This window comes from Gekko japonicus, unplaced genomic scaffold (assembly GCF_001447785.1).
Source record: "Gekko japonicus isolate JY-2015 unplaced genomic scaffold, Gekko_japonicus_V1.1 scaffold954, whole genome shotgun sequence".
Lineage (NCBI taxonomy): Eukaryota > Metazoa > Chordata > Lepidosauria > Squamata > Gekkonidae > Gekko > Gekko japonicus.
The window spans coordinates 464379-481719 of record NW_015170304.1 but is presented as its reverse complement, the minus strand read 5'-3'; the positions used below and the strand labels follow the sequence as shown (position 1 = coordinate 481719).

Here is a 17341-nt window from a genome sequence, read left to right as displayed (position 1 = left end):
GAAGTTGTGTTTTGGGGGGGGGGGGTTGGTACAAACTCATGTGTAAACTTTGTTTCTAAAAGAGATGTTCTCAATGTTTAGAAAAAGTAATCGGTGAAACTATTTCAGAAGTTAAGTAGGAGTCATGGGGCACTTTAAAGACTAGCAAATTTTTATTCTAGCATAAACTCTTGTGGACTAGAATCCACATGCATGTGGACTGCTTCCATCTGATGAAGTGCACCCACAAATGCTAGAACAAAAATATGTGTTTAAGGTGACACAAGATTCCTGTGTATTTTTGCTGCAGCCGGATTGTGCAGCTATCCCTCTGGAATTATTTGAGAATACAGATTAGGATTTGTTTAAATTTTCCCTTCTCCACAAGCAGACAATCCTTTGGAAAGGAGTAAAAATACTTTGGCTCTGGCCTCAGGTATGCCTGGTTGTGTCTCTGATCCACTTGACATATCTTGCAACTCTGGTGTAGATGCCGTATTTGTCTTTCATGGCACACTGCTCCCCCCAGCTGGTTATCCCGGTCAGAAACCAGGTGCCTTCCATTTCCGTGGCATGTGGACCTCCACTGTCTCCTTGGCATGTATCCTTTGCCTCGTACGGATGCCCTGCACAGAACATGCTGGACACGATGGAGAACCTGGTGCTCCTCAAGCAGGTGGCCCGGTCAATCAACTGAACTTTCAGGACCTGGAGGATGCTTGCCTCCCGCCCTTGGTGTGCCAGCCTTCCCCAGCCGCTCACAGTGCTTGCTCCAAACTTCAGAAGGCTGTTGGTGAAATCCTTGTCTGCTATGCAAACAGGTGTGACATAACTATTCAGCTCTAGTGGCGAATCCAGTTCAAGGAGGGCAATGTCGTTGTGGTACCTCAGGCTGCTGTTGTATGCGGGATAAGGGATTATCCTTACCACTCTGCGGTACTGTTCAGTGTGGTCATCTTCCTCTGTGTGGAGTTCACCTGGTAAGTGAGCCATCACAATTGCATTAAAGAGAGAAAGAGCTGCGACTTAGATAGCCCAGGCAAGCCCAGTCTCATCAGATCTTGGAAGCTAAGCAGGGCCAACGCTGGTAAGTACTTGGATGGGAGACCTCCATGGAATACCAGGGCCATGACACAGAGGCAGGCAGCAAGCCACCTCTCTGGACATCCTTGCCTCCCAGCCCACTAGGCGTTGCCAGAAGTCAGCCATGACACAAATACCAAAAAAGAGAGAAAAATGGACATTCCATGTTTATTATTGGAAGTGCTTTGCTCTCTCAGGCAAAGATCCATTGGGTCCCTCATTGTATTAATAGCTAGCAAGTGAAGCTGGGAAGGCTTAGGGATGGTTGAGGGCCCCAGAACTTTTGAGTCCCCCCATATTCCCTGTGAGAGTTCACAAGTGGGAATCCACATGAAATGCCTTACATGCCTGCAGCAGTGACCTCTGAGACATACGGGTGTCGTTTTTAAAGGATTGCCCAGTCCCAGATGTCCATGCCTAATTTCTGCAATCACCTGAAGTCTCAAATCATGTGCCACAGTTACCTGGAATGGGGGGGGGGGAGCGACACACAGAAGACAGATCCTTTCCTATAGTGCCACTGTAATTATGGAACCCCTTTCCCCCACATAATATTTGGCTGGCACCAAGTGTACTGAGTTTGTGCTTCTAGCTAAAACTGGTCCCAAGATTTCTGTTGATTGTTTTTAAATTGAAGAAGATAAGAGATTGGATTTATACCCGGCTCTTCATACTCTCAGAGTGGCTTACAAACGCCTTTCCCCTCCCCACAACAGACACCCTGTGAGGTAAGTGGGGCTCAGAGAGCTCTTTCAAGAACTGCTCTTTCAAGAACAGCTCTGACAGAACTATGGCTTGCCCACGGTCACCCAGCAGGTGCAAGTGGAGGAGTGGGGAATCAAACCCGGTTCTCCCAGATTAGAGTCCACACACTTAACCACTACACCAAACTGGGATTTGGAGATGCAGTATTAAGGAGAATTGTACATGCTCAAGAGTGACATTTTTCTTTTACACGAGGGCCACGTGGGAAAGGTGAGCCCACTGCTAGTCCCATGTTCAAAAGCCCATAAAACCATATTGTGATTCTTGCATCCCTTGCATCTTACCCCAGTTTCTCCATAGGGAAAGCCCTAGACCCTGATATTGGAGTTATTCCACTGATTTACCTGCAACAATAGTATGTGGTCCAGCTGCAATGCAGTGCGCTGCAGTCACGATCCAGTTTTCATTGATGATCGAGCCCCCGCAGAATCCCTTCTGCTCATTGTTAAGCACATGAACCTGTGAGCAGGGAACACACCAGGTCATGAGCAATGCTCCCTCTAAGCTGTGGAGTCTTGTGAGCAAAAAGTCAACTTTGTGAGCTCCTGGCATTAAAGTTGTGAGCGAGCAATCTGGCTGCTGCATAAACTAGTTTGCTCCAGAGCCACCCTTCCTGAGCTAAGACCAAAATCTGTGAGCTGGAGGCTAAAAAACTATGAGCTAGCTCACACTAACTCAGCTTAGAAGGAACACTGGTCATGAGCAAGTCATAAAACTAGGCTGAATGGCAGTCAAACGTTGGATATGGTACATTTTCAAAGGGGTTGTGCAACTCTGATAATGGATGGGGGCTGTATCTATGGCAGCTTGGTGGTAAAGCACATGTTTTGTGCATATTATCGTGAAGGTCTACAGTTTGCCAAATCATGCTATTTGCAAGTGAACACTGACAATCCCAGATACATTTTGTGAATGCCTCAAAAACTGATACATTGGTGAGTCATGACAGTCACCAAAATATGATACTCGTGCCCATGAATCCTGTGTTGACAGGTGGGAAATGTATATTAGACATTCACAAAAATTTGTCTGGGCTTGTAAACATCAATGTGAACAACATTTCAGGCATTCCCAGCTACCCTGTGAAGAACTAAGGGCCGGACCAAATAAGGTGCTTGAAGTTCCATGATAACAGATTCCACCTTTTTTAAAAACAATGTAGCAATCAGAAACAAGGAGACTCAATTAGGATCAGTGATGCCAGCATGTGGGGAGAGGAGGGTTAAGCTCCCCCCCCCCAGTACCTTTTGCTTAACCTGAAAGAGCCCTGGGGAGCCACAGTTTGTCCCACTGGGGGAAATTTATGGGTGCAGATTGCCCAAGAGCAGCTCTCTGAGAACATTCCAGGCCTGATGTTCAAAAAAGGGGGGGAAACAGGACCTCCAGTTAACGACTCCTTGTATGTCACTTGTTTTGGCACTAAGAATAACTGAATACAGCAGGACTCACGTCTGAGTCAACATGTATATGATTGGGCTTCGTGGACATCAGTGTAGGAGCAACGACCTCTAATACACAAAAAGAGGAGCCACTAAGAGGTGCAGAGAAAGAGAGAGACAACATTTGGGAGACCCATGGCACCAGGCAAATCATGTGATATTTCAAGTGATCCTGTGGTGGGAGCTGGGGTGATACATTAATTTGCCCAGGTGGCTGTCAGTAGCTCTGGAGCAACTAGCCTTTTGGATTTCACAGTTGTGATAGAGATGGAGCAGTCATGAGGCCTGAAGCCAAGGAACTCATCTCTTCTCAGAGACAAAGGGGTAAAAAACAAACCTACTGCACTCAACTACAACGGCTACTGTGGATCACAGTAGATGAGGAAATCAAGTGGCTTGGGTGGTATTTGCCCTCTAGAGGGCAGCAGAGGCTGAGTGGCACACACCAGAGGAGAAGTTCAGCATTTTTCTCCCAAAGTTTAAGTACAAGATCTCCCCCCTCCAGGTAGGAACCGTTGTTTAACTAGGGTAGGTATGAAATGGGGGTGTGGGATGAAACTCAAAGAAATTCTGGCTCAAAGATTTTTAATCTCTTCAATTTATGCATCAATATTGTATATTTCAGTGGATGTAAATTTTTCGGTTTGTTTGTTTGCATGGAAATCCTCATAATTCAGCCAAAAAGGATTCCCCCCCCCTATTGAAATTTATAAATGCGTGCTGAAAATCCACAGCCAACCAACTCAGTATTTGAAAAACTTGTTCGAATTTTGTTTTCACTTTTGCATGGACTCTCCTGCGGCAAACTTTCAGCTGTCAGTCTGAGGTAATCCATTTAGGATTAATTGATTGCTATTTCAAAAGATAATAAAATTAGTTATTTGATGTCATGATAATCACAGTAAGGAGACACCATAAAGTGGTGGACTTGGCCAGTCTGTAGCATTTGGGATCTAGCACTGAGTCATAACCCTGCAACTAAATCTCAGCTTTATTATTATTAGTTTAAAATGGTAGAGAATTAGCACTCCTTATTTGCAAGGAATAAAGAGAGGTCGGTCCCTGGGGGGGAAATCACAGGAACTGGAGGATTCCCTTTGAAGCAGATTTGTAGCATCCAAGTGCGATCCTTCAGTGATCAGCATCAAGATCCCTTCCTTGCTTTGTGGCTAGTAGGATAAATTATGCAAAATCAAGTGCACACACCTTTTCTTAACTTTCATCATTTATTCACACAATTTAAAGTAGTACCCCCCCCACACACACACACTGCTGGAAACTGCCAGCTGTAATTGTGATGCAGTATATAATTGTACAAGACCACCTGCTTAGTGTTGATATCTTCCTTTTGCATTGACCTAATTTCCCAGAGGCTGCTTTAAGTCAGGCTTGGATTTAGGAGCCTTCCTGTAGCCACTAGAGAACCCATTCTACTGCAGCCACCTGATAGAGTTATAGTGACAGCTCAATTAAAATGGCAACCCAGTATGTAGCGGCAGTGAAAAAGGTAAAACCCATGTTGGGGATTACAGGAAGGGGGCTGAGAATAAAATGGCAAATACTGTAATGCCCTTGGTGCAGCCTCAGTTGGAATACTGTGCATAGTTTTGGCTGCCATATTTCTAAAAGGGTATTCCAGGAAAAACTTACAGAAGAGGGTAACCAAGATGATGAGGAAAGGCTGGCGAGTCTGAGATTTTTAAGGCTAAGGCAAGATAGAATGGAGGGTTATATAGAACAGTGGGTCAGTCTAGCTGTATCAGAAGAAGTGAGCAGTGACTCACAAAAGCTCCTACCCTGCCACAAATTTTGTTAGTCTTTAACACAGCTATCCATCTTTAAGGGTTTACAAAATTATGCATGGAATGTAGAAAGGGGATATTTATTTATTTATATTTTATTAGACTTATATCCCGCCTTCCCCACATTGTAGGCTCAGGGCGGGTACCAACACATAGGGCTACAATTAATCCATTGGAATAATTAAAATCAACAGCATTAAACCAATAAAATCAGCAGCATTCCATACAACGACACACTTCACAGATTATAGTGTGGTCCCAATCTGGCTTCTAGGATCTGCGGGGAGGACAAATCAAAGTGGATGCCCGCTGCCTCAGCTAAAGGCCTGGTGGAAGAGCTCGGTCTTGCAGGCTCTGCAGAACTGTAATAGGTCCCACAGGGCCCTGATCTCATAAGGTAGCTCATTCTACCAGGCAGGGCCCTGGCTCCCTAGTTGAAGCAAGTCGGACATCCCTAGGGCCTAGGCTTCCCAAGTCCCCCCAGGGGGTGGGGAAACCCCCGCCCCAGAGGCCCATTCCCCGCTGCCACGATCAGGTCCCCGGGGGAACTCCACCCCGACGTGCGCGTCTCCCGGAAGTGACGCGACCACGCCGGGCACGCTGGGGGCGGGGCCATGGCCATACGAGGGAAAACCATAGACGGCTTCCCTGCCGTCGTCACGTCACTTCTGGGTGATGTGCATGCGGCGCACGTGCACACACCAGACGCCGGCCGGGAGCCCCCCGCTCCGGCAGAAGATCGACTTGGCAACCCTACTAGGGCCAGGGACTACCAGGAAGTGCAGGTTTGTAGAACGCACTGTTCTACAGGGCTCATATGGGGAGAGGCAGCCTTGAAGATATGCAGGTCCCTGGCTGTATAGGGCTTTAAAGGTAGTCACCAACACCTTGAAACGGATCCAGTATTCAATAGACAGCCAGTGCAGGTCACGCCCGCACAGGCAGCGACATCAACACTCGTGCCACTGCGTTCTGCGCTAGCTGCTTCCAGAGCAGAGTCAAGGGAAGCCCCACGTAGAGAGAATTACAATAATCTAATGTGGAAGTGACTGTTGCAACCAGATCAGGGGGGGGGGTGAGGTATGGGGCCAACTGCCTGACCTGCCTCAGATGAAAAAAGGCAGACCTGGCAGTGGCAGTGACCTAGAGGGAGCTGTTTCTTTCTCTCCCTTAATAGAACTTGGGGGCACCCAATGAAGTTAATGGACAATAGGTATAGGAGAAAGAAAAGGAACCACAGCTTTAATCAATGAGTAATTAAATTGTGGGATTCACTGCCAGAGAAGGTAGTGATGGCCATGAGCATAGATGCCTTTAAAGGGGGTTGGGAAAATTCATGGAGGAGAGGTCCACAAATGGCTCCTAGCCATGGTTAGTAAAGGGAACCTTCAAGTTCAGAGGCAGTAAACCTCTGAAGCCCACTGCTGAAAGGCAACTTCACGGGAAGGCGTTGGCCACTGTGCTGTGTGTTTTTGTCCCTCCAGTGCCTACTGTGTGAAACAGGATGCTGGACTAGATGGACCACTCGTCTGGTCTAGCAAGGATCATCTTATGTTTATTTATTTATTTATTTATTATTTTTGCGATTTCTATCCCGCCCTATCCAATAGCTCAGGGCAGCTAACAACAGTTTATGATGTGGACCGTTTGCAACTCTCAGTAGTACAAAACTACTGGTGGTTAATCATGTTACCTGCCAAGGTACTTCGCCTTTCTTGCTGTTTCTGCCCCCAACCACTCGAATTTTGGTTTCTGACTGGGGAACGATCTCAGTGCTGTTGTCTTTCACAACACCGTCTGTATCATTGGTGAAGGACCAGTTGTCAAATGTGTTGATGGAACGGGTGAGTTTGTTGACCGCCTCTGGAGCTGTAATCCTTCCACAAGGAAAGGGCACTGCAATTAGAATAGAAAATCTTTCATTCATCTGACAAGGCGGCCCCTGCCCATGCAAGCTCACACTGTAGTAGGTTTATTAGCCTACGGGAGGACACGGACATCACGCTGGACACTGACCTGCTGCCAAAAATGGCAGCCCTGTGTTGTGTTCTCCCTCTTCCCCATCATATTTAAGATAAGGAAAGGCAATTCCCCCACCCCTCTTGGCAGCCCTTTCCGGATCTCTTCCTGCTTTGGAGGACCCTGAGTTGGCTGCCAGCTCTCCAGTGCTAGCAACCCAGATATGACCTTCTCTCCCACTCTTAATGGCTCTCAGTGACACTTGACCCTTAAATGGTTAAACAGGTTTCTTTGCAGCACTGGGAGAAGCTTTGAGGCTCAATTGTAGAGTGCATGTTTTGCGTGCACAAGATACCAGGTTCAATTCCTGGCATCTTCAGCTCAAGGATATTGGATAGGGAAGGACTTTTGCTGCCTGAAACCCTTGGAAGCTACTGCCAGTCAGAATGGACAGAACTGTGCTAGGTTGACCAACCGTCTCACTTGATATAAGGCTGACTTCTATGTTCATATTTAATCAAGTGGCAGCCCAAGTATGCATGCCTAAATAATAAGGATGGAGGAGAGAAAGATCTTAAAAGGGGACTGCCACTGGGTGGGCAGCCCCATTCTAATTATATCAATATCTGGGGAGGGCCACGGCTTAGTGGGAGGTCCCAGGTTCATCCCTGGCTTTTCCAGTTACGAGGAGCATGTAGTAAGTGACACAAAAGACCTCTACCTGATACCCCGGAGAGCTGCTACCAGTCAGAGTAGACAATAGTGATCTTGATAGACTAATGGTCTGACTTGGTATAAGGGAGCTTCGTGCGTTCATCTACTTCTGTCTTTTAGTGAACCACAAGACTCGCCTCTAGGCAACAGACGAACACAGCCATCTCTAGAATTTGTTATACCATTCTGTACCTGAGTTCTTTGGTGGAGTTGCATGTCAGACTTCAGTGTTATGACAAACGAAGAGGAAAAAGGGAAGAAGGATAACTATGGGAACAGTCATCTTCCTCTCAAGGTGATGGAAAGTGGCAAGACTTCACACTTTCATATTTCTGAGGCTTAAAATTATGGTGCCACAGGGAACCCTTGTAAGTCAGTAAGTGGAGCAATTAAAAGCGCTTGGAAATATATTGCACAGAAATATTCTGCTTGGCCAGACATTTATTATTATTAATGATTGCCATAGCACCTTCCGGCATGTAAAGTGCTTTGCAACGCTCAATATTGTTTAGCGTCAAAGCTAGCCTGGAAGACAGGTTACAGCAGCATGATAGAGACTTAAGGCCACACAGGGATCCCCCAGAGTGAAATTTCTGGCTGTGACATAACAGCATGGGGGTGAGCGTTGCTCCCTTCAACCATTCACATTCTTTGCCCGGCCTGCCTCTGGTCCTGCCGCAGTCGCTGCTCAATCTACTTTTGCAGGTTCTGTAGTGCTTCAGCTACTGTTAGAAAAAGCCAAAACCACTCACGCCAGCACCAGTGATGCAGATTCTGGAATGCCATTTGAAGCTAACTACTGGATGGTGTCCATTTCAACCTGGCATATTTATTTGGGAAGCAAACCCCAAATGCATTTCCTGAAAGCAAATTACTTTTTAGTCATTCCAGAGGGAAATTTATTCAAAGGGAAATTTTGCTCAGCGAGGTATCTATCTGGAAGGGTCATTCTGCTGCAAAATTCACAAACTGCTATCAAAAACTACATCTAATCTTTTACCTGCTGGTTCACAGGACTTCTGGTCTGCCCCAAGCTTGTAACCAGAGATGCAGGAACAGATCACTCCTCCCGATGGGCTATTCTTGCAGAATTGCTTGCATCCTCCGTTCTTTGTTGCACAAGTAGCATCTGACAGGGAGAGGAATTAAATACAATTAAAGATGATGGCTCCTTTAAGAATCTTTAAAGGAAAACTGGGAACAGGGAAAATGACCTGCCATCAGTCACCTAGCAGGGTTAGTTGGTCTGCAATAGAACAGTTAGATTTGGGTCCAGTAGTTCATTCATGTATGTCTGTTGCATGAAGCCAGGTAGGGGGAGGAGGACGAAGACATTGGATTTATACCCCACCCTTCACTACCGGAAGGAGTCTCAGAGTGGTTTACAATCCCTTTCCCTTCCCCTCCCCACAGCAGTCACCCTGTGAGGTAGGTAGGGCTGAGAGAGCTCTGTCTAGAACTGTCCTTGAGAGAACAGCTCTGAAAGAACTTGTGACTGACCCAAGGTCACACCAGCAGCTGCATGTGGAGGAGTGGGGAATCAAACCCATTCTCCCAGATTAGAGTCCACGCTCCTAACCACTACACCAAACTGGCTCTCTCAGGTAAGTGGTTTAGGTCATCTAACACCACCAGAGTAAGGATGCTATCAAATTTCTCACCTTTCCTGTTTTGATTTGAGAATCTCTTTTTCACTCACCTCATTAGCCAACAACTCAAAAATTGGGATTAGCTCTTCTTTAATCTTTTATAATATAATCTTTTTTTTCAGTTCCAATTCTTCCTTGCATGAAAAGGATCTGTGAGTCTAATTTCATGCCATTTTTAAATTTCCTAATACTGAACTGGTCCCTTTAAATGTATGCAATGTTAACAGCTTTTTTGCTGCTATTGTTGGTTGCATATAAATGAAAAAAGTTGGGAATGCCAGCAATGAAAATGGGTGGGGTGGGGCTAAAAGGTACAAGTGACACCATATTAAAATAAAATAAACAAAACCCAGCATATTTGTATGTCTCTCCATGAAAGACAGAACTTTCAGATCTTTGGAAATGTGGCATATTTAAATAGTTAGTTCACACATTCTGTTGCTTCTCAAGCTTGAAGAAACACAGCTGCATGTGTGAGCCAGATCTTGGCTTCTAGCACCCAGATTCTATTTCATCCTTAACCAACATCCTGTATAGTCTTTCCACACTAATGCTGAATGCTTAACACATTGCTGTTCTTTAAGATAGCTCGTTACTTTGCACCCATGGTACTGAGCAATGGGACACCCATTTCCCAATACACAGGACAGGAGTTCTAAATCTCAGGGTGGTGTCCAATGCTCTTTCTAAGCTGTGGAGTCTTCTGAGCAAAAATTCTACTTTGTGAGCTACTGGCATTAAAGCTGTGAGCAAACGATTTGGCGACGGCATAAATTAGTTTGCTCTGGAGCCCCATCCTTCCTGAGCGAAGACAAAACTGTATGAGCTAGAGGCTAAAAAAACTGTGAGCTAGCTCACACTAACTCAGCTTAGAGGGAACTCCGGTGGTGTCCTACCACACCTCATACAGAAGGTATAGTTTCCCTCTGTTCTTCCCCTTCGCTGCACTTCTTCCTGACTGGATGAGGATAAATAGCCTCATGAGTTGGAGGTGCTGTGCTGAGGAGGGACAGGAAGTTAAAAGCACTCCTCCTTCCTGTTCCACAGGCTGCTGGGGGTGTGTGTGTGTGGATCACATTATCCCCTTGTCCTTCCTTGCTCCTATTGTGTAGTGGGAGCCGCATGGATCGACGACAGACAACGACGTGGTGCATAGCACGCTTTATTAGGCACACAACAAGACAAAGACAAACGGCCGGCAGGCCAACTATATACACACCTGGGGACCACCCCTTGGTCACCATTGGTGGGTTTGAATCTCCCGCCATGGCTCCCATTGGTTCCCCAGTGGAGGGACTAGGATCCTAGTCCCCATTGTCTTCCCAGACTGAAGCTCGGGTATATGCCCTGACCTCCGGTGGCGGTCAGTGGACACAACAGCTCCCTCCATCCTGCCAACCCTTAGAGCTATTCCTCTGCACAGGTCCTAGAAACCAGTTGTCAGAGGGGGCTGCAGTGAAGAGTGGACAAAATCCATGTGTCTTTCTTGCATGCAGATATTTCCTTTTGTTTTTGTTGACTTGTATCAGAGGAAGGGAGCTTTGGCTCTCAAAAACTTATACCCCCAAAATCATGTTGGTTTCTGCTACTGGATTGTATTTTTTTCCTGTTGTTTCTCTGTGGGAAAGGTTGACTGTAAATGAGACAGATATGACTAAATGCAACGTGTCTATTGTTTTCTGGGGGAGGAGGGAAGGCAGCATATTATATCCCTATCTCATCAGATCTTGGAAACTAAGCAAGGACAGTACTTGAAAAGGAGACCACCAAGGAGGAAGGCAATGGCAAACCAGCTCTGCTTCTCACTTCCCTCAAAAGCCCCTTGCTGTGACTTGATAGCACACACAAACGTTGTTTTTTATTACCACAAATAAAAGGTTGAATGAGACCCCCCCAAATAATTAACTAGGTAGGCTGGGCCTGTTATTTAAAATAACTAGACAGTCCAAACAAGTATTGAATTCCACCTTTTACGTACCTAATTCACAGTTCTTTCCTTCATAACCAGCTAGGCACCAACAGATGTAGTAACCAACTTGATCCTCACATTTCCCTCCATTTGTGCAAGGGTTTGACTCGCATTGATCTCCATCTTGGAAATGAATGGTTAAATAGTAACTCAGAAAGTCCATGAGCAGTATCATTATCATGATCCTTGCCCTGAAGAAGACCCATAGACTTGCTCATAATCTGTTGTCTCCAGCTACTTCTACACAGGGATTTGTCCCTATATGGAAAGCCCCCACAGTAAAGGGGCGGAGGCTATAATTCAATTAATATGCCCTTGAGAATCTACTTTTTCTGATCTCTTGGCATCACAGATCATCATACCCAACTATAATGAGCATCCTCGTAGGAATTATGAAATTTTCAAAATGTCAGTATAACCAAAAGGTATAGTTGTACATGAAATGATTATTTGTGACAGTTTTCTGAAACTGTATTCATTCAAATCAAGGCTGTTCCCTATAGGCAGAGCCACATACCAACCAACATCCTAGTTTTCTAAAGTACTGTTTTAGCTAGCCCTATGCTTAGCGATGGTCCCAAAAGTTTGACCATATAGCCAGCTTCTTTCACATAGTGGTTGTTGTCTTTTCATTACTACTACTGAATGCACATTTTCTGTAAGGAATACACAGCAATATAATGTATTTGAAGTAAGGTGATAAACTTTCACTTACCAATATATGCATTCCAAAATTCCACCTGCAAGGAACATATTAGAATTGAATTAAAAGGTAAACACTAGCAGAAAAGCCACTCATTAAGTATAAACCAAACTTTTCCCTTGTTTCTTAATTAGAGTGGACATGTGTAGTATGTTTATTGCATGGATTGGTTCCTGCTATGTGATTCTATGTAAACAGGTCAGATCTGAAATAGCACTATGTATGTGCAGTAGTTCCATAGCAGTGCAAACCCTGGCAGAAAATAAGTGCTGCCACGGGGGGGGGGGTGTTCATTGAGCATTACTTGACCTCCCCCACGACTGGCAAAACCAGTAATATACAAAATTGTGCTGCACAATAATGTAAGCTATGAGAAATTGAGCATATTTGCTCTATGTGTACAGGTCATATAATTCAGTTTTTCATACTGCACAATATGCATTATCCAGGTATAGGCAGGGCCGGCTCACTCACTAGGCGAACTAGGTGATCGCCTAGAGTGGGCCGGCCCTTAGGAGCGCCAAACTGCACCCCGCCCAGTACTCTGGGAGTTTCTTGATTATTTGTGTTTTTCATTCTTCCTAAAATGCATTTATTTTTGGGAATTGGTGGGTGCACAGGAGGGGGGGGGGCGCCAGAAGGGATCCTCACCTAGGGTGCAAAATAAGCTGGGGCCTGCCCTGGGTATAGGACCATATTTTTTCCCCAGTGCAATTTAACTACACCTGTACAAATAAACCAACAATATAGAGTAGGACAGACACTATAATAACCATGCCCCTAGAATGCAGCTATCTATATATCTAATAGCCAAGTTGCCCCCGGAGTGCGGATCGCTAAATCAGTGCTCCGGGGGCACTTGGGGGGGAGGGGGAGGTTTGTGCATACGTGGGCCAGTCCCCACGTGTGCACAAAAATGCTAAAAGTAGAAAAAATTTCGGGGGGATGTTTAAATCCCCCCGAAAGTGCAAGAGCGTTCCATGCGCATGCGCACGGAACGCTCTGTAGCTGACCTCACCGCCGCCTCCTCGGGGAGATCGAGCGGGGGGGATGGAGGAGACGGAGCTCTTCTCCCCCCCCCCGCGAGTATCGCGGGACCCCGTCTTGTATTTAATAAAATGCAAGCATTTTCCCCCTCCCAATTAGAATCCGGTGGCAAAGTTGACGGCCTTTGGAAGAAAGAGGGGCTTTATTTGTGCCATATTTAATTAGCTTGTGGAATTCATTGCCACAGGATGAAGTGACAGTCAATAGCATAGATGGATTTAAAAGACAATTAGACAAAATATTGGAAGATAGGTCCATCAATGGTTAATAAACATGATGGGTAAATGGAACTCCCATATTCAGAGGCAGTGTACCAGTTCCTGTGACAGCAACAACAAGGGAGGCCTTTCAGGGCAATTTCCTCGGCCACCATGGGCAACAGGGTTGCTGGATAAGTTGGACCTACAAGCTCACCGTTTTCTCTTGGTTTTCAAAGACTTCTCTTGCTTCCTCAAAGCTGCATTTTTCTTCCAAGCACTCTCGTTCAAGGTTTCCACTAATCACCTCTTCCAAGCGTCCAGAATTGAATCGTTTATATCGGTGCAAAACAGAACTTGCATCTTCCTGGTCAATGAAAACTACAGTATACACATATTTTAAAAGTACAGGTTATGGAGAGTATGGTGCATAAATAAACCTCAGCTGTTCAAACACAAGTGTTCTCTGGCCTTTTAAACCATTTCTGGAAGCCACGGGTATTCGGGTGCGCTATTTGGAATTCACGTTATGCAACAGAGAATGGCTCAGAGTACAAGATGGGACAGACCCTGTTTATATCTGTCTCCCTCTGCATCCATCTTTTGCATCATCCTTGTACATGCCTGTCTGCAACCTGCACCCATCTATCCATCCATTCCCAGGGAGGCCAGCACAGGAAGGGGCAGCAGGCCAGGCAGCCCTGGATTAATCATTTAGCAAAATAAGCAGGTGCTTAGGGCACCAAGGGAATGGGGGCACCACTGAGGGTTTTGTTTTTGTTTTTGCTTATATTGCTTACTGCTACTTGGTGCTGTAGGGCCACGGTGGCTGAGCCGCAGACCGGAAGATCTGTAGCTTGGGAGTTCAAGACCCTAGTGCCGCATGATGGAGTGAGCTCCCGTCTCTGACCCCGGCTCCTGCCAACATAGCAGTTTGAAGGCAAGAAATTGCAAGTAGATGAATAGGTTTCTGTGCACCTTGGCATTTAGTCATGTGGGCCACATGACCATGGAGAAGTCTTCGGACAATGCTGGCACTTTGGCTTGGAAATGGAGATGAGCACCGCCCCCTAGAGTTGGATTCGACTGGCTTTTGAGCAAGGGAAACCTTTACCTTTACTTAGTGTTGAATAAATATATATATATTTAAGTTTATATTTAATGTAGTTGTGGGGTCTGACCTTGGGTCTGGTCTGGAAGAAAACTGAAGTTTTAATCTCTTATTTCACCTTCAGCACTTATTGAGTCTTAAAGTCTTTCCCACACACCAGTGGAAGGGCGGAGGGGCACCAATCCAGCCCTGAGGCCAAGCACCCTTCCACGGTGCTTGGACTGAGGGCCTAACTTCACAATCCATGTTGACAGACAGAGTCAGGGAGTTTTCTGCTTCCTCTGGTGTGTCAGGAGAGGCAACTTGAGCCTTTCTCCCCTATGCTGTTTTCTCAACCTGAAATGGCCCTGCAGAGCTGATATTTATTCCACTGGGGAAACTAACATGTAGCCCATAACATTAAGGTCCCCCAGTGAGACAAATAACAGCTCCTTTAGGTCATTTAAGGTCAGGAAAATGGCAGGGGGGGGGGCTGAAGCCCTTTCTTCCAGATCTAAATTAGGACCACATCCTTCTGGGAGGCATGGAACACCCAGATGATATTGACCAAGCCATCCTTGGGCCATACCTGGGGGAAATGCAGGAACTCATTAGTATAATAGGCCACACTCAAAAGCAGAAATCCATTAGCATATCAGGCTACACCCACAACAGTACAGCTCATTAGCATATTAGGCCACACCCCATGCCTTCCCTTGGCTTGCCCAGGCGCCCTGTGGCTGTGGGGAGCCTGGGCAAGCCCCCCTTGAAGGGAAGGCCGTTTAAATTGCCTTCCCTTGGCTTGCCTGGGAAAGCCGGCCCTTGGACAGGCCGGGGAAGGCACGGGGAGGCATTTAAATGCCTCCTTGATCCTTCCAGAGCCCTCCCTGGCCCGCCTGCCTCGGAGTCGCCGGGGGTGGTGGTGTCACTCTCCAGGCCTTCCCTCTGTAGCCACGTACGTAGAGGTTTTGGCTGTAGTGGGCGTGGCCAACTCTGAAGCCAGCCGGAACTCTGTTCCTGTGCGTTCCTGCCCCAAAATAGCCCTGGGGAAATGTATCACATAATTAGGCCCTGAGGTAACATTAGAATTATAACTTCTGTTTACTGTGTTTGTTTTTAATTCCTGTAAACTGCTTTAGGAACCAATGTTTTTGATTGAAAAGATGTAATTACTTTTTTCCAAGTCACATCCTTAATCAACAGAAATACATAGTCATGAGAACATTCCTAAAATGGGCAGAAGGAAAGTATCTAAACATTAAACACCCCCCCTCCGTCTGTGGAGGTGTATGGAGAAGCAGCGGCATCGGCAGCAATGGTGGCGGCGACGGCGAGAACAGCGGCGGCAGCAGAGCACCGGCGGTGGCGATTGGAGGAGATGACGCAACGCTGAGAGGTGGCACCCCCTCCCCCCCCCCCCCCCCCCCCCCCGTCTGCTTGAGCACCAGACATCGTGCAGCCAGAAGGAGCCGAGCCGAGGAATGCTCTCACCAGGGTGTCGGTAGGGAAATCCCCCCCCTTGTACCAATGTGTGGCCGTAGTTAGGGTCGATATAGGTGACTAGCACCCAAGAACTGTAAACCGCCCAGAGACCCTAACTACGGGGGTTAGGGCGGTATATCAAGTCGAAGGATAAATAAATAAATAAATAAATAAACCAAGTAGGATATATAATCTATACATTTAGATATTACATTATATTCCTAGACCACTCCTTAATAATTCTATTTATTTATCAAAGCAGTTATACCCCACCTTTCCTTGTAGTTCAAGGCAAGTAAGGGAAATGCCAAATTTTAAAAATTACACAGTATTCTTGTAAAACATATAAAAGAGTGATACTATGCATCCTTCACCTCTAATACCTTTTGAGTAAACTCCCCTTCAGTGTTGCAGTTATGTATTACATATACCCTGTTGTCAAAGGAACTATATTTATTTCTCTTCCTTATTACTAATCTATGCATTAGGTGTAACTTTCAGGTACATAGCTAGGCTGCATTTGCTACTGCGAAAGAACTAAGAGTCATAAAACATTTCAGACTAATTGCTTTTGTGAGCCAGTGCTGGGTTTTGTTTCACACGCTCCAGAGCATATGCTGCAATTAATTCATTCATTTTAAAGGTGTTACAAAAATCTTGTTATAGTCATGTCAACTATCTGTCAGTTTTCTTACTCCTTTGATCTTTTTAAGGGAGTGAATCTACACTCTACATTATGGATTAGTAGAACATAAAAATTAGACTGAAAAATCAGTTCTTTCAGTTAACAGAAGTTGGACCATAAATACTATTTCTCTTTTCTTTAGATGATCTGGGAGGGGGTGAAAGGGGGGGCAGAGAAGCTTTGCATGTTGCTTGTAAATTATTTTATTCCTTACCACATGATAGGAATGGGGCCCTTATCTCAAGTCAAAAGAAATACAGGTGACGGGCTAGCTTTAAAATCAACCAACCTGTACATTCGGCATTAAGGAGGTATCCCAGAAGGAAAACAGCAAACGTGAAGGAGCCTTTTGCCATATTCGTAAAACAACATCACAGCTTCACCAGCAAATTGTTAACTGGGAGCCTTTGGATCAATAGTTCCAAAGGGCAAGTACATATTTGTTTTGTTTTTAACTCTGGGCAATCTTCTAATTAAAAGTCCGAAAATGGGGATCTCTAAAAGATTCTAAAATGCCTACTCTGGTAATTTTAAAAATGCCCATTTGGCCATGATTATGACAAAATCTTAAAGCAGGAATTCTCAGTGACTTCTAAGGGCCAGGTCAAGAATTGCTAGATTTACAATCTACCTTATTCACTTCAGCCAGTGGGAGTTTCCAAAGAGGAGGTTGGGTTTGGCCGGAGAATCCTGAAGTCATCCTTGGCACAAATATTTTGGTAGGCTGGGTGCAGGAAGCGGATTGGAGGTACAAGTAAAGGGCAAAACCTCCACCAAT

General features: G+C 45.6%; 1 protein-coding gene across 1 annotated transcript; it reads right to left on the bottom strand.

Annotated features, from left to right (window-relative positions):
* Window positions 1–411: 411 nt before the first annotated feature.
* On the bottom strand, window positions 412–16919 carry F9 (coagulation factor IX). Its single transcript, XM_015417970.1, has 8 exons — window positions 16853–16919; window positions 13524–13687; window positions 12075–12099; window positions 11369–11482; window positions 8742–8870; window positions 6762–6964; window positions 2172–2286; window positions 412–956 (listed from the first exon to the last, which is right to left on the bottom strand). Exons 1-8 carry the CDS (start codon window positions 16917–16919, stop codon window positions 412–414), a joined length of 1362 nt encoding a protein of 453 aa, XP_015273456.1.
* Between the last annotated feature and the right edge of the window lie 422 nt (window positions 16920–17341).